The sequence below is a fragment of the Oncorhynchus mykiss genome, chromosome 9 (assembly GCF_057628025.1).
Source record: "Oncorhynchus mykiss isolate SJ-2025 chromosome 9, ASM5762802v1, whole genome shotgun sequence".
NCBI classification, from domain to species: domain Eukaryota; kingdom Metazoa; phylum Chordata; class Actinopteri; order Salmoniformes; family Salmonidae; genus Oncorhynchus; species Oncorhynchus mykiss.
Window position 1 is genome coordinate 84,467,965 of NC_143030.1, and position 25,056 is coordinate 84,493,020.

The 25,056-nt window shown below is 49.4% G+C and overlaps 1 protein-coding gene across 4 annotated transcripts in view; it reads right to left on the reverse strand.

The window, feature by feature from the left end:
- Positions 1-25,056, reverse strand: part of LOC110532875 (mitochondrial carnitine/acylcarnitine carrier protein) — a 28,618-nt gene that overhangs the window by 2,858 nt on the left and 704 nt on the right. The window contains exons 2-8 of one of the 4 annotated variants that reach the window (XM_036989143.2): positions 23,096-23,185; positions 18,054-18,181; positions 16,520-16,610; positions 13,425-13,548; positions 12,032-12,104; positions 11,719-11,828; positions 9,514-9,641 (exon numbers count right to left, since the gene is read on the reverse strand). In XM_036989143.2, the coding sequence (XP_036845038.2) occupies positions 9,514-9,641; positions 11,719-11,828; positions 12,032-12,104; positions 13,425-13,548; positions 16,520-16,610; positions 18,054-18,181; positions 23,096-23,185 (744 nt within the window). The remainder of the gene's footprint in view (positions 1-9,513; positions 9,642-11,718; positions 11,829-12,031; positions 12,105-13,424; positions 13,549-16,519; positions 16,611-18,053; positions 18,182-23,095; positions 23,186-25,056) is intronic. The other 3 variants (XM_090185610.1, XM_090185609.1, XM_090185611.1) reach the window with 3 other exon arrangements.

A 25,056-nucleotide genomic window follows, 5' to 3' on the forward strand; every position in this document is an offset into this window, starting at 1 on the left:
TAATTGACCGATTTCCTTATTGACTGTAACTCAGCAAAATCTTTGAAGTTGTTGCATGTTGCGTTTGTATTTTTGGTCAGTGTAGTTCGAATTCCCGAGTCTTCAAGGTGAAAAATAGGTCGATCTGCCCTTTAGCAAGGCACTTAACCCTAATTGCGCCAGGGTCGCTGTCAATAATGGCTGTTCCCTGGCTGCGACCCCACTCTCTGACAGTGTCGCAGGGGAAGCTGGGATATGTAAAAAGCACATTTCCATTTCACGCTTGTACAGGTTATCCATTTGTAGGGCGGTTTCCTGGACACAGATTAAGGCTAATCCTAGACTAAATTTCTCAGACTACATTTCTCAGACATGGTTTCAAATAGTTTCACACTTGCCCTAGTCTAGATTTAAAACATCTGATTTCCAGAAGGAAGATTAGAGTTAATCTAGATCGAGGTGAAGACTTGGCCAGAGGCTTAACTTCAGATTAATGGATGTTGGCCCCTAGATTGAACTTGGCAACGGAGGAAAATGTATTACCTGGACTATTTCAATGATGATCAAAGAGCACCTCCAAGGCCAGAGAAAAGGGTGGTAAAAGACAGGAGCAACTCACTGAATGATTTTGAAGAACTCAATTTCTGTGACCTTTTCCGTGTGTACAAAGAAAATGCATCTATTTGTTTGCTTGAGCCAAGGCTTTCATCTGGCTATCTTCAGAGAAGGCCCATCCCTCCTTCCCAACAACTGCTGATCACCTTGAGGTTTTTGGCATCTGGAACCTTCCATCGTGAAACAGGAGATTAGTGTGGTGTAAGTGAACTGACTGTATGCAGAAATGTCCACAAAGTCTATATGTGAACTGAATGACAATTACATCAATTTCGCTGATGCTGCTGCCCAAGCCAACTACAAGGTAGAGTTCTATTACTATGGGAACTTCCCTGGAGTCATTGGCTGTATAGACGGATATATAAATGGCGCCGGAGGGGATGGCTGCCGTTTTATGGGCTCTTAACCAACCGTGCTATTTTGTTGTTTTTTTCGCATTGTTTGTAACTTGTTTTGTACATAATGTTGCTGCTACCGTCTCTTATGACCGAAAAGAGCTTCTGGACATCAGAACAGAGATTACTCACCTTGAACTGGACAAAAAAGAAAATTCATACGAGAAGGATGTATTCCAGACACCCGAACAGGCCCTCATCCCCGTCATTCGCAGGAGAGGGAAACGGCGGTGTCGCGGAAGGAGATCGGGTGCCTTGTGAGGATCCGGCAACGAGGGTGCCTTTTCCATCAGTACTACTGGCCAACTTACAATCGCTCAATAATAAAGTGGACAAACTACAAGCACGTATATCCCATCAACGGGACATTAAAAACTGTAATATCTTATGTTTCACCGAGTCGTGGCTGAATGACGACATGAATAACATACAGCTGGTGGGTTACACACTGTATCGGCCAGATAGAACAGCAGCCTCTGGTAAGACAAGTGGTGGTGGTCTGTGTATTTGCAACAGCTGGTGCAAGGAAGGAAGTCTCGAGGTTTTGCTCGCCTGAGGTAGAGTATCTCATGATAAGCTGTAGACCACGCTATCTACCTAGAGAGTTTTAATCTATATTCTTCGTAGCTGTCTATTTACCACCACAGACCGATGCTGGCACTAAGACCACACTCAATCAGCTGTATAAGGCCATAAGCAAACAGAAAAACGCTCATCCAGAGGCGGCGCTCCTAGTGGCCGGGGACTCTAATGAAGGGAAACTTAAATCCGTTTGACCTAATTTCTACCAGCATGTTAAATGTGCAACCAGAGGGAAAAAACTCTAGACCCCTTTACTCCACACACAGACATGTGTACAAAGCTCTCCCTTGACCTCCATTTGGCAAATCTGACCATAACTCTATCCTCCTGATTCCTGCTTTCAAGCAAAAATTAAAGCAGGAAGCACCGGTGATTCAGTCAATACAAAAGTGGTCAGATGATGCAACACTACAGGACTGTTTTGGTAGCACAGACTGGAAAATGTTCCAGGATTCTTCAGATCACAATGAGGAGTATACCACATCAGTCACTGGCTTCATCAATAAGTACATCGATGACATCGTCCACCGGGGTCCTCCACCAGTCCCCCAGCTCCTCTGGTCTAACTGGGGGTCCTCCACCAGTCCCCCAGCTACTCTGGTCTAACTGGGGGTCCTCCACCAGTCCCCCAGCTCATCTGTCTCTGGCCTGACTGGGGGTCCTCCACCAGTTCCCCAGCTCCTCTGGTCTTACTGGGGGTCCTCCACTAGTCCCCCAGTTCCTCTGGTCTTACTGGGGGTCCTCCACCAGTCCCCTAGCTCATCTGTCTCTGGCCTGACTGGGGATCCTCCACCAGTTCCCCAGCTCCTCTGGTCCTACTGGGGGTCATCCACCAGTCCCCCAGCTCCTCAGGTCTTACTGGGTGTCCTCCACCAGTCCCCTAGCTCATCTGTCTCTGGCCTGACTGGGGTCCTCCACCAGTTCCCCAGCTCCTCTGGTCTTACTGGGGGTCCTCCACCAGACCCCCAGCTCCTCTGGTCTTACTGAGGGTCCTCCACCAGTCCCCTAGCTCCTCTGGTCTTACTGGGGGTCCTCCACCAGTCCCCCAGCTCCTCTGGTCTTACTGGGGGTCCTCCACCAGTCCCCCAGCTCATCTGTCTCTGGCCTGACTGGGGGTCTTCCACCAGTTCCCCATCTCCTCTGGTCTTACTGGGGGTCCTCCACCAGTCCCCCAGCTCATCTGGTCTTACTGGGGGTCCTCCACCAGTCCCCCAGCTCATCTGTCTCTGGCCTGACTGGGGGTCCTCCACCAGTTCCCCAGCTCCTCTGGTCATACTGGGGGTCCTTCACCAGTCCCCCAGCTCCTCTGGTCTTACTGGGGGTCCTCCACCAGTCCCCCAGCTCATCTGTCTCTGGCCTGACTGTGGGTCCTCCACCAGTTCCCCAGCTCCTCTGGTCTTACTGGGGGTCCTCCACCAGTCCCCCAGCTCCTCTGGTCTTACTGGGGGTCCTCCACCAGTCCCCCAGCTCCTCTGGTCTTACTGGGGGTCCTCCACCAGTCCCCCAGCTCATCTGTCTCTGGCCTGATTGGGGGTCCTCCACCATTTCCCCAGCTCCTCTGGTCTTACTGGGGGTCCTCCACCAGTCCCCCAGCTCCTCTGGTCTTACTGGGGGTCCTCCACCAGTCCCCCAGCTCCTCTGGTCTTACTGGGGATCCTCCACCAGTCCCCCAGCTCCTCTGGTCTAGGTGGGGGTCCTCCACCAGTCCCCCATCTGCTTCTGGTCTTACTGGGGGACCTCCACCAGTCCCCCATCTGCCACCAGATCCTCTGGTCTTACTTGGGGTCATCCACTAGTCCCCCAGCTCCTCTGGTCTTACTGTGGGTCCTCCACCAGTCCCCCAGCTCATCTTTCTCTGGTCTTACTGGGGGTCCTCCACCAGTCCCCCAGCTCATCTTTCTCTGGTCTAACTGGGGGTATTCCACCTGTCCCCCAGCTCATCTGTCTCTGGTCTAACTGGGGGTCCTCCACCAGTCCCCCAGCTACTCTAAATTTTACTGGGGGTCCTCCACCAGTCCCCCAGCTCATCTGTCTCTGGCCTGACTGGGTGTCCTCCACCAGTCCCCCAGATCCTCTGGTCTTACTGAGGGTCCTCCACCAGTCCCCTAGCTCCTCTGGTCTTACTGGGGGTCCTCCACTAGTCCCCCAGCTCCTCTGGTCTTACTGGGGGTCCTCCACCAGTCCCCTTGTTCATCTGTCTCTGGCTTGACTGGGGGTCCTCCACCAGTCTCCCAGCTCATCTGTCTCTGGCTTGACTGGGGGTCCTCCACCAGTCCCCCAGTTCATCTGTCTCTGGCTTGACTGGGGGTCCTCCACCAGTCTCCCAGCTCATCTGTCTCTGGCTTGACTGGGGGTCCTCCACCAGTCTCCCAGCTCATCTGTCTCTGGCTTGACTGGGGGTCCACCACCAGTCCAGTCTCCCAGCTAATCTGTCTCTGGCTTGACTGGGGGTCCACCACCAGTCCAGTCTCCCAGCTCATCTGTCTCTGGCCTGATTGGGGGACCTCCACCATTTCCCCAGCTCCTCTGGTCTTACTGGGGGTCCTCCACCAGTCCCCCAGCTCCTCTGGTCTTACTGGGGGTCCTAAAACCAGTCCCCCAGTTCATCTGTCTCTGGCCTGACTGGGGGTCCTCCACCAGTTCCCCAGCTCCTCTGGTCTTACTGGGGGTCCTCCACCAGTCCCCCAGCTCCTCTGGTCTTACTGGGGGTCCTCCACCAGTCCCCCATCTGCCTCTTGTCTTACTGGGGGTCCTCCACCAGTCCCCCAGCTACTCTAAATTTTACTGGGGGTCCTCCACCAGTCCCCCAGCTCATCTGTCTCTGGCCTGACTGGGGGTCCTCCACCAGTCCCCCAGCTCCTCTGGTCTTACTGGGGTTCCTCCACCAGTCTCCCAGCTCATCTGTCTCTGGCCTGATTGGGGGTCCTCCACCAGTTCCCCAGCTCCTCTGGTCTTACTGTGGGTCCTCCACCAGTCCCCCAGTTCATCTGTCTCTGGCTTGACTGGGGGTCCTCCACCAGTCTCCCAGCTCATCTGTCTCTGGCTTGACTGGGGGTCCTCCACCAGTCTCCCAGCTCATCTGTCTCTGGCCTGATTGGGGGTCCTCCACCAGTTCCCCAGCTCCTCTGGTCTTACTTGGGGTCATCCACTAGTCCCCCAGCTCCTCTGGTCTTACTGGGGGTCCTCCACCAGTTCCCCAGCTCCTCTGGTCTAACTGGGGGTCCTCCACCAGTCCCCCAGCTCATCTTTCTCTGGTCTTACTGGGGGTCCTCCACCAGTCCCCCAGCTCATCTTTCTCTGGTCTAACTGGGGGTCTTCCACCTGTCCCCCAGCTCATCTGTCTCTGGTCTAACTGGGGGTCTTCCACCAGTCCCCCAGCTCCTCTGGTCTTACTGGGGGTCCTCCACCAGTCCCCCAGCTCATCTTTCTCTGGTCTTACTGGGGGTCCTCCACCAGTCCCCCAGCTCATCTTTCTCTGGTCTAACTGGGGGTCTTCCACCTGTCCCCCAGCTCATCTGTCTCTGGTCTAACTGGGGGTCTTCCACCAGTCCCCCAGCTCCTCTGGTCTTACTTGGGGTCCTCCACCAGTCCCCCATCTGCCTCTTGTCTTACTGGGGGTCCTCCACCAGTCCCCCAGCTACTCTAAATTTTACTGGGGGTCCTCCACCAGTCCCCCAGCTCATCTGTCTCTGGCCTGACTGGGTGTCCTCCACCAGTCCCCCAGATCCTCTGGTCTTACTGAGGGTCCTCCACCAGTCCCCTAGCTCCTCTGGTCTTACTGGGGGTCCTCCACTAGTCCCCCAGCTCCTCTGGTCTTACTGGGGGTCTCCACCAGTTCCCCAGCTCATCTGTCTCTGGCCTGACTGGGGGTCCTCCACCAGTTCCCCAGCTCCTCTGGTCTTACTGGGGGTCCTGCACTAGTCCCCCAGCTCCTCTGGTCTTACTGAGGGTCATCCACTAGTCCCCCAGCTCCTCTGGTCTTACTGGGGGTCCTCCACCAGTCCCCCAGTTCATCTGTCTCTGGCTTGACTGGGGGTCCTCCACCAGTCTCCCAGCCCATCTGTCTCTGGCTTGACTGGGGGTCCACCACCAGTCTCCCAGCTCATCTGTCTCTGGCCTGATTGGGGGACCTCCACCATTTCCCCAGCTCCTCTGGTCTTACTGGGGGTCCTCCACCAGTCCCCCAGCTCCTCTGGTCTTACTGGGGGTCCTCCACCAGTCCCCCAGTTCATCTGTCTCTGGCCTGACTGGGGGTCCTCCACCAGTTCCCCAGCTCCTCTGGTCTTACTGGGGGTCCTCCACCAGTCCCCCAGCTCCTCTGGTCTTACTGGGGTTCCTCCACCAGTCTCCCAGCTCATCTGTCTCTGGCCTGATTGGGGGTCCTCCACCAGTTCCCCAGCTCCTCTGGTCTAACTGGGGGTCCTCCACCAGTCCCCCAGCTCATCTTTCTCTGGTCTTACTGGGGGTCCTCCACCAGTCCCCCAGCTCATCTTTCTCTGGTCTAACTGGGGGTCTTCCACCTGTCCCCCAGCTCATCTGTCTCTGGTCTAACTGGGGGTCTTCCACCAGTCCCCCAGCTCCTCTGGTCTTACTGGGGGTCCTCCACCAGTCCCCCATCTGCCTCTGGTCTTACTGAGGGTCCTCCACCAGTCCCTTAGTTCCTCTGGTCTTACTGGTGGTCCTCCACTAGTCCCCCAGCTCCTCTGGTCTTACTGGGGGTCTCCACCAGTCCCCCAGCTCATCTGTCTCTGGCCTGACTGGGGGTCCTCCACCAGTTCCCCAGCTCCTCTGGTCTTACTGGGGGTCCTGCACTAGTCCCCCAGCTCCTCTGGTCTTACTGAGGGTCATCGACTAGTCCCCCAGCTCCTCTGGTCTTACTGGGGGTCCTCCACAAGTCCCCCAGTTCATCTGTCTCTGGCTTGACTGGGGGTCCTCCACCAGTCTCCCAGCCCATCTGTCTCTGGCTTGACTGGGGGTCCACCACCAGTCTCCCAGCTCATCTGTCTCTGGCCTGATTGGGGGACCTCCACCATTTCCCCAGCTCCTCTGGTCTTACTGGGGGTCCTCCACCAGTCCCCCAGTTCATCTGTCTCTGGCTTGACTGGGGGTCCTCCACCAGTCTCCCAGCACATCTGTCTCTGGCTTGACTGGGGGTCCTCCACCAGTCCCCCAGCTCCTCTGGTCTTACTGGGGGTCCTCCACCAGTCCCCCAGTTCATCTGTCTCTGGCCTGACTGGGGGTCCTCCACCAGTTCCCCAGCTCCTCTGGTCTTACTGGGGGTCCTCCACCAGTTCCCCTGCTCCTCTGGCCTGATTGGGGGTCCTCCACCAGTTCCCCAGCTCCTCTGGTCTTACTTGGGGTCATCCACTAGTCCCCCAGCTCCTCTGGTCTTACTGTGGGTCCTCCACCAGTCCCCCAGTTCATCTGTCTCTGGCTTGACTGGGGGTCCTCCACCAGTCTCCCAGCTCATCTGTCTCTGGCTCGACTGGGGGTCCTCCACCAGTCTCCCAGCTCATCTGTCTCTGGCCTGATTGGGGGACCTCCACCATTTCCCCAGCTCCTCTGGTCTTACTGGGGGTCCTCCACCAGTCCCCCAGCTCCTCTGGTCTTACTGTGGGTCCTCCACCAGTCCCCCAGCTCATCTGTCTCTGGCCTGATCTCATCTGTCTCTGGCCCCAGCTCCTCTGGTCTTACCGGGGGTCCTCCACCAGTCCCCCAGCTCCTCTGGTCTTACTGGGGGTCCTCCACCAGTCCCCCAGTTCATCTGTCTCTGGCCTGACTGGGGGTCCTCCACCAGTTCCCCAGCTCCTCTGGTCTTACTGGGGGTCCTCCACCAGTCCCCCAGCTCCTCTGGTCTTACTGGGGGTCCTCCACCAGTCCCCCAGTTCATCTGTCTCTGGCCTGACTGGGGGTCCTCCACCAGTTCCCCAGCTCCTCTGGTCTTACTGGGGGTCCTCCACCAGTCCCCCAACTCCTCTGGTCTTACTGGGGTTCCTCCACCAGTCTCCCAGCTCATCTGTCTCTGGCCTGATTGGGGGTCCTCCACCAGTTCCCCAGCTCCTCTGGTCTTACTTGGGGTCATCCACTAGTCCCCCAGCTCCTCTGGTCTTACTGGGGGTCCTCCACCAGTCCCCCAGTTCATCTGTCTCTGGCTTGACTGGGGGTCCTCCACCAGTCTCCCAGCTCATCTGTCTCTGGCTTGACTGGGGGTCCTCCACCAGTCTCCCAGCTCATCTGTCTCTGGCCTGATTGGGGGACCTCCACCATTTCCCCAGCTCCTCTGGTCTTACTGGGGGTCCTCCACCAGTCCCCCAGCTCCTCTGGTCTTACTGGGGGTCCTCCACCAGTCCCCCAGCTCATCTGTCTCTGGCCTGATCTCATCTGTCTCTGGCCCCAGCTCCTCTTGTCTTACTGGGGTTCCTCCACCAGTCTCCCAGCTCATCTGTCTCTGGTCTTTCTGGGGGTCCTCCACCAGTCCCCCAGCTCATCTGTCTCTGGTCTTACTGGGGGTCCTCCACCTGTCTCCCAGCTCATCTGTCTCTGGTATTTCTGGGGTTCTCCTACCAGTCTTGAAACACTCCCTGCGATTAACAGCATTTGTCTTCTTTAAGTAGATTTTTATATATTTTTCCACAGAACCTTAGAAAGACAACATGATATAGAATTTATATTAGTAATTATTTGTGATAGTTTGTTACATTTCTGTCACACAAATACATTTCGGCCCCACTGTGTTGTTACACCAGAAAAGTAACATTTCAAAGTGACTCTGATTTGTAAAAGGGGGCCAACAGTAAATTACCTGAAGTTGCTGTAGCGTCCGTACGTTTAGTTTTTCGCTTGTTGAATTGTTGAATTCATTACAAATGGTAGTCCAGGCATTCTATTTCTTGTTTTCTGTTGATTATTCATACTGTTTGCTCTCCATAATTGGGTGATTTGACACAATTCACTTGAAGAGGGTTTTTCAAAGTGTTTTCTTTAATTAGGTGAGTTGCTCCAATTCCACACAATGCTTATGTATTAGTGTCCCATGCCTGGTTTCTGGAGCATCCTCAGATCAGAACATTAACCAAATCAAGCTTCACAAAGATGAACTGGTTAGTCCTTACTTTCCTTAGTCTGGGACTCCCTAGTCTAGCAATAATTAATCTGAAGTTAAACGGCTCAGAAAGCCATTGTTTTATCTAGATTCATTTAAGTAGAATTAGCCTGGTCCTGATTTAAATTGAACTCTGTCTGTGAAACCGCCCAGTAGTGAAACAGGACAAATATAAGCACCCCCTATTTGACCTTTTCAAATGGTGATTGGTGGGGTGGTGTGGTGCTAAATGCTAATAGGTGGGTTGGTGTGGTACTAGATGCTGATAGGTGGGGTGGTGTGGTACTAAATGTTGATAGGTGGGTTGGTGTGGTACAAAATGCTGATTGGTGGGGTGGTGTGGTACTAGATGCTGATAGGTGATGTGGTACTAAATGCTGATAGGTGTGGTGGTGTGGTACAAAATGCTGATAGGTGGGGTGGTGTGGTACTAAATGTTGATAGGTGGGGTGGTGTGGTACTAAATGCTGATAGGTGATGTGGTACTAAATGCTGATTGTTGGGGTGGTGTGGTACTAAATGCTGATAGGTGGGGTGGTACTAAATGCTGATAGGTGGGGTGGTACTAAATGCTGATAGGTGGTGTGGTACTAAATGCTGATAGGTGGGGTGGTACTAAATGTTGATAGGTGGGGTGGTGTGGTACTAAATGCTGATAGGTGGGGTGGTACTAAATGCTGATAGGTGGTGTGGTACTAAATGCTGATAGGTGGGGTGATGTGGTACTAAATGCTGATAGGTGGGGTGGTGTGGTACTAAATGTTGATAGGTGGGGTGGTGTGGTACTAAATGCTGATTGGTGGGGTGGTGTGGCTATAGGGCTTGTAATAGGTTGTCTACCGCGTTGGCAGGGAAGGCTCTGAGGAACACGGCGTTGGATCCTTTATAGAGTGCTCTGGGCCCCTCGTCACGAAGTAGCTCCCTCAGTACATCTACCAGACCTGTTCCCCTGTACCGCCCGTCTGGAGCTACACACACACAGTAAGAAAAAACAGATTTTCATTTGAATCTAAATGTTTAGCTATCGTTCCCCCAGTTAATTTGAATCTAAATGTTTAGCTATAGTTCCCCCAGGTAATTTGAATCTAAATGTTTAGCTATAGTTCCCCCAGTTAATTTGAATCTAAATGTTTAGCTATAGTTCCCCCAGTTAATTTGAATCTAAATGTTTAGCTATAGTTCCCCCAGGTAATTTGAATCTAAATGTTTAGCTATCGTTCCCCCAGTTAATTTGAATCTAAATATGTAGCTATCGTTCCCCCAGTTAATTTGAATCTAAATATTTAGCTATAGTTCCCCCAGTTAAATTGAATCTAAATATTTAGCTATAGTTCCCCCAGTTAAATTGAATCTAAATATTTAGCTATAGTTCCCCCAGTTAAATTGAATCTAAATATTTAGCTATAGTTCCCCCAGGTCTTCACACAGGTATTCATTAAATTATCCTTCTCTGTACCTTGCTCTGTTACTCTGGAGCAGGATGAGGACTGAGAATCTGTCTGTCATTGCCAGTTGTCACCACTACATGGGAGCATTCAGCTGCTGTCTCCTATAGTCCTGGCTACCAGGCTCCTGTAGTTTCATGTAATTTAGCAGACGCTCTCATGCAGAAATATTTACAGTCAGGCCATTCAACTAAGTTAGGTAAAACCACCACATATCACAGTTTCCAGTCAGGCCATTCAACTGTGACAACCCTCCCACTCTGTCTGGCGAATTCTTTCTCTTTGCTCTTGTTCCCCTTAATAGGAGGTCGGTGGGCGGAGCCGGGAGGGTCGTCAGCAAAATGGGACACACCTGGGCTCGGGTGTGTCCTGGGATAAATACACCTCTTCCCCATTTTATTGGAGAGAGTCTCTCCATGCAGACACACGGATAGAGTTTGGTTGTGGCAGTTGGCAGGTTGCTTTGGCACCTTTCAACACCCCTCATTATCACATTTATGCACGCAAACACTCACTTACATTACTGACTATACACACACACACCGTTGTTCATTGTATTTAGTTTACTTCCATTAATAAATATATTGTTATTCCTTATCTCCACGTTGTCTCCCTTTTTTGTTACGAACTTCGAGCCGGTTCGTGACAAGTGAGGGCTCGTCTGGGATTTAAGGTTGGTTCCTAGACATTTTGGCATATAGCACTTTGTTGCATTATGAAGGACTAATACGAGTAGTATTATATGAGTATGATAGTATGAGTATATGAGTTGTGTTTGGGAGAAAATGTGGAGTTACTGTTTGAGAACTCTGTAGGTGCTTGGTAACTTTCGTTACAGCTTTTGAGTTGTAATGCTTGGTAGGCCCAGTGTTGGTTGCCTTTGTTTGGGAAACTTGCCACTGCGGTGGATAGTTGGTTGTGTGCTGCGTTGGAGAGTATATTGGTTAGTTTCCAGGCCCCTGCCCAGGCTGGAGACTCTTGATCTACTCACTGTTGGGACACCGGTCTGAGGTGAGTACAATCGGCTGTGTACCCCAGTGGGAGATTTGGGTAGGGTAGTGACACTTGCTACCTGGAGCTATAGCCTTTATTTTTCCCCTGTTAGGCTTAGTGATGTGTTTCACTTTGGAATACGTTGGGCATGGTTATTTTGTTTATTTTTGTGTAGTGTCTGTGGACGGAGCAGTTGCCTTGTAGTTGCCTTGGTAGAAGAGTGGGGTAACATCTCACAGCAAGAACTGGCAAATCTGGTGCAGTTCATGAGGAGGAGATGCACTGCAGTACTTAATGCAGCTGGTGGCCACACCAGATACTGACCGTTACTTTTGACCCCTCCCCCCCTTGTTCAGGGACACATTATTCAATTTCTGTTAGTCACATGTCTGTAAAATTAGTTCAGTTTATGTCTCAGTTGTTGAATCTTGTTATGTTCATACAAATATTTACACATGTTAAGTTTGCTGAAAATAAACGCAGTGAGAGGACGTTTCTTTTTTTGATGAGATTACAAATAAACAAATCAAAAACCTTCAGCCAAAGGACATTGGGTCGACCTGGGTTCAGTGAATGTGTGTGTGTGTGTGTGTGTGTGTGTGTGTACCTGTCTGGAAGTTGGTCTTGAGTACGTCGGGTGGAAGTCCCACAATCCAGTTACAGATGCCCGCTATGCCACCGCAAAGGAGGATCTTTGGAGTGCTGAGCTGGGACACACTGGAACACACACACACACGCAGGGTTAAACATTTATACACACACACACACACGCAGGGTTAAACATTTATACACACACACACACACGCAGGGTTAAACATTTATATATCAAGTGATTGATATCTGTTACCAATTATTGCAGTGTGTTCTATAAAGTTTTGGATGAAGAGGTGTTGGGGTTGTAATGGTAACATGAGACTGACCTTTCACCCTCAGCTGTCATTTTGTGTTTCAGGAAGTCATAAGCCATGAAGTAGGCACCATTAGAAGGCACGTCTAGAGAAGGGGGGAGAGAGGGACAGGGAGAAAGACAGGGAGAGAGAGAGGGACAGGGAGGGAGAGAGAATTTGAGAGAGAGAGGAACAGGGAGAGAGAGAGAATGGGAGAGAAAGAGAGAGAGACAGATAGAGAATGGGAGAGAAAGCGAGAGAGAGAATGGGAGAGAGACAGGGAGAGAGAGAGAGAATGGGAGAGAGAGGGACAGGGAGAGAGAGAGAGACAGGGAGAGAGAGAGAATGGGAGAGAGAGAGAGAGAGAGAGAGAGAGAGAGACAGATAGAGAGAGAATGGGAGAGAGAGATGGGCAGGGAGAAAGACAGGGAGAGGGAGAGAGACAGGGAGAGAGAGAGAATGGGAGAGAGAGAGGGACAGGGAGAGAGAGAGAATGGGAGAGAGAGGGACAGATAGAGAGAGAGAATGGGAGAGAGAGAGGGACAGGGAGAGAGAGAGAATGGGAGAGAGAGGGACAGATAGAGAGAGAGGGACAGGGAGAGAGAGAGAGCCAGGGAGAGAGAGAGGGACAGGGAGAGAGAGAGAATGGGAGAGAGAGAGGGACAGATAGAGAGAGAGAATGGGAGAGAGAGAGGGACAGATAGAGAGAGAATGGGAGAGAGAGGGACAGAGAGAGAATGGGAGAGAGAGAGGGACAGATAGAGAGAATGGGAGAGAGAGGGACAGAGAGAGAATGGGAGAGAGAGGGACAGAGAGAGAATGGGAGAGAGAGGGACAGAGAGAGAATGGGAGAGAGAGAGGGACAGATAGAGAGAATGGGAGAGAGAGAGGGACAGATAGAGAGAATGGGAGAGAGAGGGACAGAGAGAGAATGGGAGAGAGAGGGACAGATAGAGAGAATGGGAGAGAGAGAGAGAATGGGAGAGAGAGGGACAGATAGAATGGGAGAGAGAATGGGAGAGAGAGAGGGACAGAGGGAGAATGGGAGAGAGAGGGACAGAGAGAGAATGGGAGAGAGAGAGGGACAGATAGAGAGAATGGGAGAGAGAGAGGGACAGATAGAGAGAATGGGAGAGAGAGAGGGACAGATAGAGAGAATGGGAGAGAGAGAGGGACAGATAGAGAGAATGGGAGAGAGAGAATGGGAGAGAGAGAGAAGAGAGGTATATTGTAAAATGCATTTGAGAGCAACAGACTGGTGAACTAGTCTTATTTTATTGAACAACAATGATATATTTCAATCCAGGGCAGAACAACGCTAGTAGTTAGTCATGTTGAACTTATACCTGATTTATATTACTATCATGGGAACCAAAGTGCAATATAGATTTAAAGACACACACAGGGTAAAGTCTGGTGTGTGTACCTCTGATGAGTGTGAGTGTTGTTCCTTTGTAGAGGGAGCGGATGCCTTGTGTTTTATACAACTTGAGAGCACAGTCCAGAGGACCTGCATACCGTACTGCCTGCTGGCCCCCGCTGGCCTGCACCTACACACACACACACACACACACACACACACACACACACACACACATCTATCCAATCCTGTCAGATCCATTAGGGAGTAGTTAGGGAGTAGGAGCTAGAGGGAAGGGATTAGGAGCTAGGAGAAAGGGCTTATGGAGGAGGAGCTAGGTATTAGGGAGGAGTAGCTAGGGCTTAGGGAGTAGGAGCTAGGGGAAGGGGTTAGGAAGTGGGAAATAGGGTGAAGGGTTTACGGAGTAGGAGCTAGGAGGTAAGGATTAGGAAGTAGAGGCTACAGGGAAGTGATTAGGAAGTAGGAGTTGGGTAGAAGGAGATATGGGTCAGGGAATAGGAGCTTTTGGGAAGGGGGAAGGGAGCAGGAGATATGGGGGAAGGGATTATGGAGTAGGAGTTAGGGAGTAGGAGATATGGCTTAGGGAGTAGGAGGTAGGGGGAAGGGGATAGGAAGTAAGCGCTAGGGTTAAGAGATTAGGAGATAAGAGATATGAGTTAGGGAGTAGGGGCTAGGGGTTAGGGAGTAGGAGCTAGGGGGAAGGGAGTAGGATCTAGGGGTATGGGAGTAGGAGTTATGGAGTAGGAGCTAGGGGGAAGGGGTTAGGGAGTAGGAACTAGGAGGAAGGGGTTAGGTAGTAGGAGCTAGGTGCTAGTAGGTGTTAGGGGGAGGGGGTTAGGGAGTAGATGTTAGGGGGAGAGGGTTAGGGAGTAGGTGTTAGGGGGAGGGGGTTAGGGAGTAGGTGTTAGGGGGAGGGGGTTAGGGAGTAGGTGTTAGGGGGAGGGGGTTAGGGAGTAGGTGTTAGGAGGAGGGGTTAGGGAGTAGGTGTTAGGGGGAGGGGGTTAGGGAGTAGGTGTTAGGGGGAGGGGGTTAGGGAGTAGGTGTTAGGGGGAGGGGGTTAGGGAGTAGGTGTTAGGGGGAGGGGGTTAGGGAGTAGGTGTTAGGGGGAGGGGGTTAGGGAGTAGGTGTTAGGGGGAGGAGTTAGGGAGTATGTGTTGGGGGAGGGGTATAGGGAGTAGGTGTTAAGGGGAGGAGTTAGGAAGTAGGTGATAGGGGGAGGGGTTAGGGAGTAGGTGTTAGGGGGAGGGGGTTAGGGAGTAGGTGTTAGGGGGAGGGGGTTAGGGAGTAGGTGTTAGGGGGAGGGGGTTAGGGAGTAGGTGTTAGGAGGAGGGGTTAGGGAGTAGGTGTTAGGGAGTAGGTGTTAGGGGGAGGGGGGAGGGGGTTAGGGAGTAGGTGTTAGGGGGAGGGGTTAGGGAGTAGGTGTTAGGGGGAGGGGGTTAGGGAGTAGGTGTTAGGGGGAGGGGGGAGGGGGTTAGGGAGTAGGTGTTAGGGGGAGGGGGTTAGGGAGTAGGTGTTAGGGGGAGGGGGTTAGGGAGTAGGTGTTAGGGGGAGGGGGTTAGGGAGTAGGTGTTAGGGGGAGGGGGTTAGGGAGTAGGTGATAGGGGGAGGGGTTAGGGAGTAGGTGATAGGGGGAGGGGTTAGGGAGTAGGTGATAGGGGGAGGGGTTAGGGAGTAGGTGTTTGGGGGAGGGGGTTAGGGAGTAGGTGTTAGGGGGAGGGGGTTAGGGAGTAGGTGTTAGGGGGAGGAGTTAGGGAGTAGGTGTTAGGGGGAGGGGGTTAGGGAGTAGGTGTTTGGGGGAGGGGGTTAGCGAGTAGGTGTTAGGGGGAGAGGGTTAGGGAGTAGGTGTTAGGAGGAGGGGTATAGGGAGTAGGTGTTAGGGGGAGTGGTATAGGGAGTAGGTGTTAGGGGGAGATGGTTAGGGAGTAGGTGTTAGGGGGAGAGGGTTAGGGAGTAGGTGTTAGGGGGAGGGGTATAGGGAGTAGGAGCTAGGGGGAGGGGGTTAGGGAGTAGGTGTTAGGGGGAGGGGTTAGGGAGTAGGTGTTAGGGGGAGGGGGTTAGGGAGTAGGTGTTAGGGGGAGGGGGTTAGGGAGTAGGTGTTAGGGGGAGGGGGTTAGGGAGTAGGTGATAGGGGGAGGAGTTAGGGAGTAGGTGTTAGGGGGAGGGGGTTAGGGAGTAGGGGGTTAGGGAGTAGGTGTTAGGGGGAGGGGGTTAGGGAGTAGGTGTTAGGGGGAGGGGGGAGGGGGTTAGGGAGTAGGTGTTAGGGGGAGAGGGTTAGGGAGTAGGTGATAGGGGGAGGGGTTAGGGAGTAGGTGTTTGGGGGAGGGGGTTAGGGAGTAGGTGTTAGGGGGAGGGGGTTAGGGAGTAGGTGTTAGGGGGAGGGGGTTAGGGAGTAGGTGTTAGGGGGAGGGGGTTAGGGAGTAGGTGTTAGGGGGAGGGGGTTAGGGAGTAGGTGTTAGGGGGAGAGGGTTAGGGAGTAGGTGTTAGGGGGTTAGGGAGTAGGTGTTAGGGGGAGGGGGTTAGGGAGTAGGTGTTAGGGGGAGGGGGTTAGGGAGTAGGTGTTAGGGGGTTAGGGAGTAGGTGTTAGGGGAGGGGGTTAGGGAGTAGGTGTTATGGGGAGAGGGTTAAGGGGAGGGGGTTAGGGAGTAGGTGTTAGGGGGAGGGGGTTAGGGAGTAGGAGCTAGGGGGAGGGGGTTAGGGAGTAGGAGCTAGGGGGAGGGGGTTAGGGAGTAGGTGTTAGGGGGAGGGGGTTAGGGAGTAGGTGTTAGGGGGAGGGGGTTAGGGAGTAGGTGTTAGGGGGAGAGGGTTAGGGAGTAGGTGTTAGGGGGAGAGGGTTAGGGAGTAGGTGTTAGGGGTAGGGGTATAGGGAGTAGGAGCTAGGGGGAGGGGTATAGGGAGTAGGAGCTAGGGGGAGGGGGTTAGGGAGTAGGAGCTAGGGGGAGGGGGTTAGGGAGTAGGAGCTAGGGGGAGGGGGTTAGGGAGTAGGAGCTAGGGGGAGGGGGTTAGGGAGTAGGAGCTAGGGTTTAGGGACTAGGATTTTGGGGAAGGGGCTAAATTAGGGAGTACAATTTAGGTGTTTTTGATTGGGTTTGAAGCTTTGGGATGTTATGGACAGGGGCAGGGAGTAAGTGTAGTCATTTTACCTGTAGTAAACACTTGACCCTTTCTCCAGGACACACTATCACTGTAGTGAAAACACCTGCTAGACAGCCTGAGAGAAACAGTTGGGTAGGCCTGACAGAGAGAGAGGGGGAGAGAGAGATGGAGAGAGAGAGACAGAGGGAGGAGAGGCAGGAAGAGGGAAGAGAGGAGAGGCAGAAAGAGGGAAGAGAGAGAGGTAAATGTGAGGAATGTGTGTGTGGTAGTCACTCAGGGGTGGAAAGGATGGAAGTGAATGATAGGAGAGAGAAGGGCTACAGATATATTTAGGCTTCATATTTCAACTATTACACCACACAGAAAGGAATACAGAAAGAAAGAAAGGAACACAGAAAGAAAGAACTACTCCCACTACTCCTCCCCTCTGGCGTTTGACGTCACCTGTTTACTAACCACCGGTCCTGGTTACCATCATTACGCTCACCTGGTATCAATCATTACGCTCACCTGGTATCAATCATTACGCTCACCTGGTATCAATCATTACGCTCACCTGGTATCAATCATTACGCTCACCTGGTATCAATCATTACGCTCACCTGTTCCTCATGATGAGGCTCACCTGTTCCTCATGATGAGGCTCACCTGTTCCTCATGATGAGGCTCACCTGTTCCTCATGATGAGGCTCACCTGTTCCTCATGATGAGGCTCACCTGTTCCTCATGATGAGGCTCACCTGTTCCTCATGATGAGGCTCACCTGTTCCTCATGATGAGGCTCACCTGTTCCTCATGATGAGGCTCACTTGTTCCTCATGATGAGGCTCACCTGTTCCTCATGATGAGGCTCACCTGTTCCTCATGATGAGGCTCACCTGTGTAACGAGTGCGCTAAGAGTCAGGAAGCAAGTTCAGGGAGTGAGTGTTTTAATAAAATAAACACAAACAACGCACCTACATGAAAAGAGTCAATAATACCTGAGGAAAGAACCAAGGTGAGTGACAGATACAGAGAAGATAATCAAGAGGTGATGGAGTCCAGGTGAGTGACAGATAGAGGGAAGATAATCAAGGAGGTGATGGAGTCCAGGTGAGTGACAGATATAGAGAAGATAATCAAGGAGGTGATGGAGTCCAGGTGAGTGACAGATATAGAGAAGATAATCAAGGAGGTGATGGAGTCCAGGTGAGTGACAGATATAGAGAAGATAATCAAGGAGGTGATGGAGTCCAGGTGAGTGACAGATATAGAGAAGATAATCAAGGAGGTGATGGAGTCCAGGTGAGTGACATGAAGCGCAGGTGCCCGAGACGATGGTGACAGGTGTGCAGGATAATCAGCAGCCTGATGACCTAGAGGCCAGAGAGGGAGTATACGTGACTACCTGGACTCCATTTCCTCTCTCATTACCTCCTCTATATCTTGCACTCCCTTACGTCTATTCCCCAAGCAGCATTCATGTTGTTCCATGTCTGTACGCTGCACTTGTGTTACGTTTATTATTAAACTCTCTGCCTGAACTTGCTTCCTGTTTCCCAGCGACACTGTTATAAAGAAAGAAAGAAAGGAATACCTACATCAGTGTCTTAGTGGAGTCTGGTTGCAACAGCTGTTTTCCCAGTCCGAACCCAAAGAAACTAATGGCCATCATAGGAGCTACGCTGGCTAGGGGGGCCCCCATCCCCTTGTACAGCCCAAGAAGTCCCTAAACACACACACACACACATATACACACACACACACACACAATGTTGGTGCGGTATGCAAATTGGAGTGGGTCTAGAGTTTCCCTTGTGCCTTTGCGTGTCACAAACAATACACAAATAACACTATTTGATGCGTCAAATACACTTTTAATTTGACACATCAAATAACACAACTCTGTTATTGAATGTTGTGTGTGCTGAACTTTCAGGTGCAAGCCAAGCTCCTCCACTATGACCAGTAGAGCTGTCAAAGCTGTACGAAAATAACAGTCTGCAAACAACATCGGCCACAAACGATACGTTTACAATACCGCAATTGGTAATAAGGCTTGTGTTCGACCGAATGGGAAAACGTCTGTGTGAGCATTTGAAATAAGATTAGGATCAAATGAGCAGGTTCAAAAAATGTTGCTAATATCTTTGATACAGATGTTATTTAGCAGCTTCTGCGGTAGTTAGCTAGCTTTAGCTTGGTACCTAGATGGCACCAATGCAACTAGCCTGAAAACAATGACCAGTAGAAACTGCTGTCATTTTCAATACTCTTAGCAATGATTTAGGAATCCATCTAAGTATTAGCTAGGTAGTCACTTGTTGTTGAACTTCAGTTCATGAAAATAACTAGCTAATTACTTAACCCTGTTGCCCAAAGCTAACACTATAAGTAGCCGAGTAGCTTCCTCTGGCTCGTGTGGCTTGAACCGGTTTATGTTTTGTGAAGCTAGCCACAATAAGGATTAGCCACAATAGTGGAATTTGCAGTTGGCCTTCAAAAATAAAAATCCCTCTTTGAAAGTGATGCAGAACATTCCAACTTATTTAGACTAGATCGTGTTATTACGAGGTTAGAGTGTTGTAATGTGGAGCAATGAAATGGAAGATCAGTCTACTTGGTGAGAACAGAACACAACTGTGAAGAGTTTATGTAAATATTAGCATTGTAGCTCAGGGACTTTGACTGGGGGAAATCACCCAGTCAGCCTATTGTGCGTACTGACAATCATATTGCACTGTACAGCCTTACCTAAGGATTGGGGATCAATTAAATGGGGTATCAGTCTACTAAGTATCTAAGAGCTCCTCAGAGTTATCAGACTCCAAAACATCCACGTTGTTTTTCCTCTGGATTAGTGTTCAATACACTATAGTAGGTTGACTGGTACAATAAATGTGGCTCCATTCAGTGGTTTCAGATTCCCACAATCAAATCAAAGTGTATTTGTCACGTGGTATTTATTCACCTTACAGTGAAATGCTGAATACAACAGGTATTTATTCACCTTACAGTGAAATGCTGAATACAACAGGTATTTATTCACCTTACAGTGAAATGCTTACTTACAGGCTCTAACCAATAGTGCAAAAAAAGGCATTAGGTGAACAATAGGTAAGTAAAGAAATAAAACAACAGTAAAAAGACAGGCTATATACAGTAGAGAGGCTATATACAGTAGAGAGGCTATATACAGTAGAGAGGCTCTATACAGTAGAGAGGCTATATACAGTAGAGAGGCTATATACAGTAGAGAGGCTATATACAGTAGAGAGGCTATAAAAGTAGCGAGGCTACATACAGACACTGGTTAGTCTGGCTGATTGAGGTAGTATGTGAATGTAGATATGGTTAAAGTGACTATACATATATGATGAACAGAGAGTAGCAATAGCATAAAAGAGGGGTTGGGGGGACATACACAATGCAAATAGTCCTGGTAGCCATTTGATTACCTGTTCAGGAGTCTTATGGCTTGGGGGTAAAAACTGTTGAGAAGCCTTTTTGTCCTAGACTTGGGACTCCGGTACCGCTTGCCATGCGGTAGGAGAGAGAACAGTCTATGACTGGGGTGGCTGGGGTCTTAGACAATTTTTAGGGCCTTCCTCTGACACCGCCTGGTGTAGAGATCCTGGATGGCAGGAAGCTTGGCTAGTCCTTATTGTGGCTAGTCCTTATTGTGGCTAGCTATACATATGGTCTGACCACCGTTAATCAAATACGAACAGAAAATTAAGAACTTAAAAATTAGGGTTATTTTAGATGATGACACCAAGCTAAATAGTCCTGAAACTGTCGTTTTGTTTTTGGGAAGTAACATTGTTTGCATCCATCAGCTAGCTAACTTTTTTCTTTATGATATTGTAGCATTAGACAAATTTACCAGCATCATAGCATACGTATCGATGAATCCATGTGACATTTTAAATACGAGTGATAGTGTAATCAATGTGTAATGACTATGTAAAAGATTTGTAAACGTGTTAAATTATTATTATTATGTATTTTTTATTTCACCTTTATTTAACCAGGTAGGCCAGTTGAGAACAAGTTCTCATTTACAACTGTGACCTGGCCAAGATAAAGCAAAGCAGTGTGACACAAACAACAACACAGTAATACAACAATACAATAGAAGAAGTCTATATACAGTGAGTGCAAATGAGGTAGGATTAGGGAGTTAAGGCAATAAATAGGCCATAGTGGCAAAATAATTACAATATAGCATTAACACTGGAGTGATAGATGTGCAGAAGATGAGTGTGCAAGTAGAAATACTGGGGTGCAAATGAGCAAAATAATTAAAATAAATACAGTATGGGGATGAGGTAGTTGGATGGGCTGTTTACAGATGGGCTACGTACAGGTGCAGGGATCTGTGAGCTGCTCTGACAGCTGGTGCTTAAAGCTAGTGAGGGAGATATGAGTCTCCAGTTTCAGAGATTTTTGCAGTTTGTTCCAGTCATTGGCAGCAGAGAACTGAAAGGAAAGGCGGCCAAAGGAGGATTTGGCTTTGGGGATGACCAGTGAAATATACCTGCTGGAGCGCGTGCTACGGGCGGGTGCTGCTATGGTGACCAGTGAGCTGAGATAAGGCGGGGCTTTACCTAGCAAAGACTTATGGATGACCTGGATCCAGTGGGTTTGGCGACGAATATGAAACAACGGCCAGCCAACGAGGGCGTACAGATCACAGTTTTGTGTGGTATATGTGGCTTTGGTGACAAAACGGATGGCACTGTGATAGACTGCACCCAATTTGCTGAGTAGAGTGTTGGAGGCTATTTTGTAAATTACATCGCCGAAGTCAAGGATCGGCAGGATAGTCAGTTTTACGAGGGTATGTTAGGCAGCATGAGTGAAGGATGCTTTGCTGCGAAATAGGAAGCCGATTCTAGATTTAGTCTCGGATTGGAGGTGCTTAATGTGAGTCTGGAAGGAGAGTTTACAGTCTTGCCAGACACCTAGGTATTGGTAGTTGTCCACGTATTCTAAGTCAGAACCGTCCAGAGTAGTGATGCTGGACAGGCGGGCAGGTGCGGGCAGCGATCGGTTGAAGAGCATGCATTTAGTTTTACTTGCATTTAAGAGCAGTTGGAGGCCACGGAAGGAGAGTTGTACGGAAGGAGAGTATTATCAGGTCCCGATTGGTCAACAAGCTTATTTGATTCGTCAAATAGTGTTATTTGACATGTATCTTTTTTGACACAAAGACCCAAACGGCATTCCATAGTTGATGCACCTTTGTCAGTGATTACAGCCTCATGTCTTCTTGGGCATGACACTACAAGCTTGGTACATCTGTGTTTGGGGAGTTTCTCCCATTCCTCTCTGCAGATCCTCTCAAGCTCTGTCAGGTTGGATTGGCAGCGTCGCGGCACAGCTATTTTCAGGTCTCTCCAGAGATTATCGATTGGGTTCAAGTCCGGGCTCTGGCTGGGCCACTCAAGGACATTCAGAGACTTGTCCCGAAGCCACTCTTGCATTGTCTTGGCTGTGTGCTTAGGGCCGATATCCTGTTGGAAAGTGAACCTTCGCCCCAGTCTGAGGTCCTTAGCGCTCTAGAGCAGGTTTTCATCGAGGATCTCTCTGTACTTTGCTCCATTCATCTTTGTCTCAATCCTGACTAGTCTCCCAGTCCCAGTCTGCCACTGAAAAACATCCACACAGCATGATGCTGCCACCACCATGCTTCACCTTAGGGATGGTGCCAGGTTTCCTGCAGACGTGACGCTTGGCATTCAGGCCAAACAGTTCAATCTTGGTTTCATCTGAACAGAGAATCTTGTTTCTCATGGTCTGATAATCTTTAGGTGCCTTTTTGGCAAACTCCAAGCGAGCTGTTATGTGCCTTTTACGGAGGAGTGTTTTTTGTCTGGCCACTCTACCATAAAGGACTGATAGGTGGAGTGCTGCAGAGAGGGTTGTCCTTCTGGAAGATTCTCCCATCTCGACAGAGGAACTCTAGAGCTCTGTCAGAGTGACTATCGGGTTCTTGGTCACCTACCTGACCAAGGCCTTTCTCCCCAGATTGCTCAGTTTGGCCAGGAGGCCAGCTCTAGGAAGAGTCTTGGTGGTTCCATACTTCTTCCATTTAAGAATGATGAAGGCCACCGTGTTCTTGGGGACCTTCAATGTTGCAGACATTTTTTGGTACCCTTTCCCAGAAATGTGTCTCGACACAATCCTATCTTGGAGCTCTTCGGACAATTCCTTCGAATTCATGGCTTGGTTTTTGCTCTGACATGCACTGTCAACTGTGGAACCTTATATAGACAGGACAGACAGGTGTGTGCCTTTCCAAATCATGTTCAACCAATTTAATTTACCACAAGTGGACCCCAATCAAGTTGTCGAAACATCTCAAACATGATCAATTGAAAAAGGATGCACCTGAGCTCAATTTCGAGTCTCACAGAAAAGGGTCTGAATACTTTTGTAAAAAAAGGGATCCGTTTTTTATTTTTAATACATTTGTAAAAATTAAAAGAGAACTGTTTTCACTTCATCATTATACGGTATCATGTGTAGATTGCTGAGAATTTGTATTTATTTACTCCTTTGTAGAATAAGTCTGTAACGTAACAAAATGTTGAAAAGGCAAGGGCTCTGAATCCTTTCTGAATGTATGTGTGTTCACCTCTTTGGAGACAGTCTTTAGGAAGCAGTCATAAGCACCTTTGTAGAGGACATCCTGGCTGGGCACTCTGGGCTGGGTCTGTAGCCGCACCTGAACAGTGGTGTACACAATACTACGGTATTATACGGTGTAGAATAACACACAATACTACAGTTGTATACAGTGGTAGGATAACAAACAATACTATGGTATTATACGGTGTAAAATAACACACAATACTACAGTTGTATACAGTGGTAGGATAACAAACAATACTACAGTATTATACAGCGGTAGGATAAAACACAATACTACAGTATTATACAGTGTAGAATAAAACACAATACTACAGTATTATACAGCGGTAGGATAAAACACAATACTAGAGTATTATACGGTGTAGGATAAAACACAATACTACAGTATTATACAGTGGTAGGATAAAACACAATACTACAGCGTAAATACATTTGAATTCAATCACTTTTTGACAGCATCCCTTTTGATTTAAACAAAACTCACCATACATGTTTGCCCATGGAAGAAGTGTTCAGAAAGTGACTATTTGGACCTGAATGAGAAATATGTGCTCAAAGATGACCTATTTTGCGTACCCCACCATACCATAAACAGGGGAACTGCTGAGGGGAGGATGCCTCATAATACGAAAGGATCGGTGTCCTTTAGCGGTTCAAATAAATAATCATAAATATTATGGATTTTAAACTTTTAGGTACATACTGTATCTTATAGTATCTCCAGTATCTTATATCGGCTGAAAGCTTAAATTCTTGTTAATCTAACTGCACTGTCCGATTTACAGTAGCCATTACAGCGAAAACATGCCATGCGATTGTTTGTGGATGGTGCCCCAAATAAATAAAACATTCCACCAGATCAGAGGCAGTAGGAATGACCAAGGAGGTTCTCTGTTTAGTGAGTCCACCAGATCAGAGGCAGTAGGAATGACCAAGGAGGTTCTCTGTTTAGTGAGTCCACCAGATCAGAGGCAGTAGGAATGACCAAGGAGGTTCTCTGTTTAGTGAGTCCACCAGATCAGAGGCAGTAGGAATGACCAAGGAGGTTCTCTGTTTAGTGAGTCCTCCAGATCAGAGGCAGTAGGGATGACCAAGGAGGTTCTCTGTTTAGTGAGTCCTCCAGATCAGAGGCAGTAGGGATGACCAGGGAGGTTCTCTGTTTAGTGAGTCCTCCAGATCAGAGGCAGTAGGGATGACCAAGGAGGTTCTCTGTTTAGTGAGTCCTCCAGATCAGAGGCAGTAGGGATGACCAAGGAGGTTCTCTGTTTAGTGAGTCCTCCAGATCAGAGGCAGTGGGGATGACCAAGGAGGTTCTCTGTTTAGTGAGTCCTCCAGATCAGAGGCAGTGGGGATGACCAGGGAGGTTCTTTTGATAAGTCAAATAAAAATCAAATCACATACACATGGTTAGCAGATGTTAATGCAAATGAGTGTGTGAATTTGACAATTTTCTATCCTGCTAAGCATTCAAAATGTAACGAGTACTTTTGGGTGTCGGGGAAAATGTAAGGAGTAAAAAGTACATTATGTTCTTTAGGAATGTAGTGAAGTAAAAGTTGTCAAAAATAGAAATAGTAAAGTAAAGTACAGATAGCTCCAAAAACATCGGAGCAGCATAGTCAAAGGTGGAAGCGGAGCAGCATAGTCAAAGGTGGAAGCGGAGCAGAACACACGCAGACCGACAAATGCCGCTGAATATTGATCAGTTTTAAGCAATCGATTTTATGTCGTCGTGATGACTATAAACTCTATACTAACATCACCAATCTGAGGTCAAAGTGATGGGTCATTTCACTACATTTTATAGGGTGAAAATGCAAGTTCGTGGAAGGTAGTAACACAAACTTTCCACATGAGGGAAATTAGCATAATATAAAATAATTAAACAACTGCAACAATGACTTCCATTTCCCACTCATCATGTCCCACTCATTATTTCCCACT